At 42.8% G+C, this 5,216-nt stretch overlaps 1 protein-coding gene across 1 annotated transcript; it reads left to right on the top strand.

The window, feature by feature from the left end:
* The first annotated feature begins 1,125 nt into the window (after positions 1-1,125).
* Positions 1,126-4,572, top strand: LOC114702138 (disks large homolog 5-like). Its single transcript, XM_037201966.1, has 3 exons — positions 1,126-1,734; positions 2,572-2,731; positions 4,390-4,572. The coding sequence occupies exons 1-3, from the start codon at positions 1,518-1,520 to the stop codon at positions 4,535-4,537; spliced, it is 525 nt and encodes a 174-aa protein (XP_037057861.1). The 5' UTR covers positions 1,126-1,517; the 3' UTR covers positions 4,538-4,572.
* The last annotated feature ends 644 nt before the right edge of the window (positions 4,573-5,216 follow it).

Genomic DNA, 5,216 nt, shown 5'->3' with positions numbered 1-5,216 from the left:
AATTTATCAATCACATATTTGTTTCTTATTTAAATTTTCCAACTCTGGAAGCAGAGCCAGGCGGATCTCTGTGAGTTCGAGGCCAGCCTGGACTACCAAGTGAGTCAGTCCCAGGAAAGGCTCAAAGCTACACAGAGAAACCCTATCTCGGAAAAAAAAAATTTTTTTTTCCAGAATCCTGGTGTTCAACAGTTAACAAATACATAAGTAGCTAGACATACATCTTTTGAGTCAGGATCTTCTATCCTGAGTAGACCTATATTTCCTTAGGGATATCTCATGATATTAAATTCCATCTTTCTCCAGAATATTTTGAGGAACTGTGATTGCCTATTTAGTCTATAAAGGAGATATAATAATAACCAAAGGGGACAGTAGGAATAATAACTTTTATACATGCTGCCTATGTATAAATTTTTAAAGTGATAACCTTTGGTTACAAGTTTTCAGCTGATTTTGTTATACATTTTACAAATTTTAACCATGCCCCAGGAATTTACAAATCCAAAGTTAAAGAAATTATATGTTTTAAGGTACTATTTTTTGAGATTAGGGGGCAAAGAAATTAAGAGATAAAGTGTGTTAGAGTACAAAGTAGATAGAGCTTAGAGATTTTCATCTCTTCATTACACTTTTTTAAAATTTGTAAAACTTTTGTAACAATTCTTTTCTATCAGGTTAAGGCAGCCTCCATTTTTAGTATAACTCTATCCTTCATGTGCAAATATATATATGAAGTGAGTTAAAAAAAAAACCTATGACTGAGCAATGTCTAATAAAAACTGATGGAATATAGTAAGGTTTTACTGTTGAGCTGTACAATCAGGAGAAGGTACTATCCATTTTGAGGAGTGTAAGGAATTTGTGTATAAAATACATACTCCTCATCTTTTTGAAGAGCAATCTGTAAAATCACTAAGAGCAAACTCTACAGGATTTTTTGATGTAATTTTGTGTCATACCCATTGAGTATTTTCAAAAACTCTTAAAAATTGATGTACTGGGTAGTGTTTATCTATAGATCCTGTGTAACATGATAATGCAGTCTGCCAGTGGTCATCAATTTAAATCAAATAAGCTGCATATTATCTACTGGCAGTAATTTCTGTAGGTTCCATACCAGGAAGTTGTTCTAAAAAGTATCCTTTCTGTTATCAGTAAGTCTATCATTTCTTGATAATAAGGAGATGCAGGTACTTGTGGAGAATCATACCTCACATCAATGTCTATAATACTGTTATCTTCTCGACATATGCTTTCAATAGGAGATGAACACTCACTTTCTTTCCCACATGGAAGTACTTAGGCATTTCCAAACAATCAGAGAGCAATCTCTGGCTATGGAATAAAAGGGTGCTGAAAGATTTCTCTTGAGTCCCAGGAGAGATTCCTAGAATGGGAAACCTGACTTCCGTCGAGTTATGAAGACATCTGATTAGCAGGGAGGCAATGTCAGTTCCCCGTGACATCAGGGGGTCTCATGCCTAGACATTCTATCGTATCCTGGAGACTTTAGAATGTTTTCTGATGTCACGGGTGTTGTAGCAACACCAACTGCCTTTGGACAGTTGGTTCAGTGCCCTTACAGTTCAGCCATGAACATGTTGGCACGACTCAGGCGCCTATTGGGTAGAGAGAATGGAGAGGGAAGAGAGACCAGAGAGAGGCAGACACAAGCTGGCCTTCAGCCTCCATGTAAAAAACCAAATAGGAAATGGTCCAGAAGATGGTACAGTAAGTTCTGGGCAGGAAATTGGGATCTTCCTGCAGGACATGGGCTTGAGCAGAATCTTCCAGTGATGGGACACAGGAGGTAGGAGTCTATGGGAACCAACTGGACTTCCCTGCTTGTCATGGCTCCTGAAATTCAAAGATTCCAGAAGATTAATTTGTCTGTCCCAGAAGTCAGGAGCAAGTAAGGCCAAAGCTGTTGTGCTGGGAGCTCTTGCCTTTCCATCCTACAGGAGGGCAGGGGTTGAAAGGGGACAAAGAGCCAGTATTAGGGTAGGAGGTGGTGTGCCCAGCAAAAGGCAGGTCATCAATGTACTTCAACCTTAGTGGCTTAATTTATTTACTGCCCACCAGCCCTGTGTATCCAATGTTATCACTGTGGAGTCTTGTTGAGGATGGTGACCATGTTCTGCCCCTGTGTGGCTTCTCCATTTTTGCCATGTGCCTACAGTGACCTGTCAGGATAGTTATGCATCTTTAATGACCTGAGTGCTTGTGGACTGTGTCAATTTTATCTTGGCTTTAAAGCCAAGACTAGTGAACCCTGGACCAAGTTGAATGCAGAGTCCAGAGCTGTTAATAAGCCTGAGGAAGCTCTCTCCTTAGTTACCTGAAGCATGTACTAAAGGAGCAGAGGAAGTCAGCTGGCTGAGACACCTATCTCCTGTTAGAGAGGTGGGAGACGTGAGATGCCCAGGTGCATCTCCATCCATGGCAAAATTCTTTGGGGTGTCACTGAATTGCTTGCATACATCCTTTCTCAAACACCTTCTTAGGTCTCAGGGTGACCTGTTCATGTCTTGTCACAATGCAAGTTCACTTGTGTTCATCTACCCACAGAGGCCTCCAAGAAGCCACCACCCACTCCAACCTGCCTCACAAAGAGGCAAGTGAAGCAGAAGGTGGAGAGTCTGACCACTCAGCTCCGGGAGATGACCGCCCAACGGAATGACCTGAGAGATCGGCTCATCTTAGTAACCGAAGGATCCTTGGACAAGAGGTATTTACTGTTTCAAACTCCATAGTGACTGTCTTGACTCCACAATATCACCCTTAGTTTATTTTGTCTAAGAAATGGGCTTCTGGGAGGTTGGGTGCACCTTCACGGTGTCCCTTTGCCCAACACCATTTCTCTAAATGCTTCCCTGAAGCAAAACCTGACATATGGGCAGGAGTGAGATGGGGACATTAGACTGTTCTGCTTCCTCCAAATGAAAACCAGAGCCTGTGGCCTGAATCACATAACTCAGGGATTGAGGCAGTAATGTGTGAGTTCCCAACATACATTTGGAGAGATCCTGTCAAGTGGTGGCTAGTGTGAGAATGCTGTGATTTTTTTTTTACTTGCCTGGCAAGACATGTGCTGTGTCGTAGTGTGACTGCATTGCATCTAATCAAGACCACCACAGAGCCGATAAGAGATGCAAAACACACAGGGGTTTATTGATAACAAAGAAACCCAGGCTTAGTCCATGTCCAATGCACTGGCTAGCCAGGTGAAGAAGGACAGACCTGAGATCTCAGGGTGAGGGGTTTTTAAAGAGAAAAGCCACAAGCAGTGTGGTACAAGCCTTGGTGTCATATGATTGGGTGAGGGTGTGTAACCTTTGAATTTACTGGTTGGGGGTTACAGTTATCATTTGGAAGCATCTTGGACAAGCCCCAGGCTTTGTCCTTGAGCAGTCAGAGTACATGCAGAAAGGGAGCTACTGCAAGGACTATGTCTTTTGTTCATGGCCCTTCCAGAGACTGCTTGTTCAAGTCTCAGGAAACTGAAATTGAGGCCTGATCTCTGAGAGAAGACTGAGCAGCCTGTTATGGCATATGCTTGGTCCTTTCAGTAGCAGCTGGAGAAGCCTGGTTCCACATCTTAATATGTGGGGCACCAAGGCCTGTTACTGATGTCTGCTGCTCTTGGTCCTCTCTGAGATGACACAATCGCATGTATTAATTTGGCATCTCAATGAGAGCATTCTATCACCTTTCCCTCTCTCAGTTTCTCTCTCTGACTCTCTCTCTTTCTGTCTCCCTGTCTCTCCTTCTCCTCCATCTTTCTGTATCTGTGTGTTTGTGTGTTTGTGCATATGTGTCCCTCTTCACCCTGCAATCAAGTGTCTATGGTTGAGCATGAAGTGTTGCTTGTCTCAGTATCTAGGTGTTGTCTACATTGGTGTACTGGGAGCCCCATTTTGAGCAGCATAGCACTTTGCCAGTGTGTTCACTTTGGTGCCAACTAGGAATGCCCTGGGGGAATTTATGAAGCTGTCATAATATTGAGTCTCATCCTCAGAAATGTTCTTGATGTGATTTTAGCCTCCATATCATAATAAGCACCCTGGAATGAGAATCTCTTATTTGAAGACAGCAGAAACATCATAGTTTCTGGTAGACCCAGACCTGTGATAGACTCGTGGAATTCCATACCAAGCTGGCTGTGCAGGACTCCTGAGGGAGCTCATTCAGTCCCAGCTGCATCCCTCTTAACACCCTGCCTCTGCAGGCCTGGGACCAGAAGAGCAAGTGTCATAAGCAGCTGGAGGTCTCAGTACATAGGAGCCAGGCTGTGGCATCTCATTAAATCCAGTAATATAGAACACACATTGAATTTATGTGATCCTTGAGGCCTATATTCATGGAATTCTTTGCTTCTGGGTCCAGGCCCTACCACAGGCCAAATCCTTTCTATGAAAAGCTCAAGATGCAACATCAGCAGGTCATGTCAGACCTGCAGAATTTCGAGAATGAGAATTTGGAGGCCTCACAGAAGCTCAGTGAGCTGACCAAAGAGAAAGTCTTACTTTGGTAAGTGCTCGTCTTGACAGAGACCCCAACTGCTGTACAATAGCCAACTCCAATTTTCTTTGTCTCTGGACTGCAGGGTCTGCAGATCTGCTTCTAGTTTTTCTGCTTCTTAGCCAAGAGCATTAGCAAGCAGCTTTTGGACTTAGGCCTCTTTACTCTGTTTTGCTAAGTGTTAAAGAGACTGTTAGCTCCTCTAGCACCATATTGTCATACTCAGTAGACTCCAGATCAGTGGTTATCAACCTTCCTAATGCTGTGACACTTCAATACATTCCTTCATTGTTTAGATGACCCCAACCATAAAATTATATTGTAGTGATGTCTTAACTTTATTTTGCTACTGTTAAATTTTAATGTAGCTAAGATGTTAATACTGTGCTTAGAGTCTGTTCTACACAATGGTCACCATTGTAATGAATCTGTCTTCCTGCAGACACATGCAGCAGAACACTGTAAAAAAAAAAAAAAAAAAAAAAAAAAAATGCCCTTGTGAAAGGCTCCTAGATCCCAAGGGTTCACACCCACATTCTGAGAAGCACTGGTTAGGTAGAAGAGCAATTGGCATCACCAGAGGGTTGTCAGGCAGGAGCTGACTGCTATGGGATCTATGCACCCTCTGGGTCTCCTACTTCCCCAAGTGTACTTGCACATTACCCTCTGGTGTTTCCTCATGACAGTGGACT

This window comes from Peromyscus leucopus, unplaced genomic scaffold (assembly GCF_004664715.2).
Source record: "Peromyscus leucopus breed LL Stock unplaced genomic scaffold, UCI_PerLeu_2.1 scaffold_553, whole genome shotgun sequence".
In the NCBI taxonomy this organism is placed as follows: domain Eukaryota; kingdom Metazoa; phylum Chordata; class Mammalia; order Rodentia; family Cricetidae; genus Peromyscus; species Peromyscus leucopus.
Note: the sequence above shows the minus strand (reverse complement) of the source record. Positions and strands in the feature narration are given on the sequence as shown.

Bases quoted from the DNA above. Each gene is read 5' to 3' on its own strand.
- LOC114702138 (XM_037201966.1), top strand. From the start codon at position 1,518: ATGTTTTCTGATGTCACGGGTGTTGTAGCAACACCAACTGCCTTTGGA. The intron at 1,735-2,571 runs GTAAGTTCTGGG...ATCTACCCACAG, and splicing joins ATGGTCCAGAAGATGGTACA to AGGCCTCCAAGAAGCCACCA. The intron at 2,732-4,389 runs GTATTTACTGTT...TTCTGGGTCCAG, and splicing joins GAAGGATCCTTGGACAAGAG to GCCCTACCACAGGCCAAATC.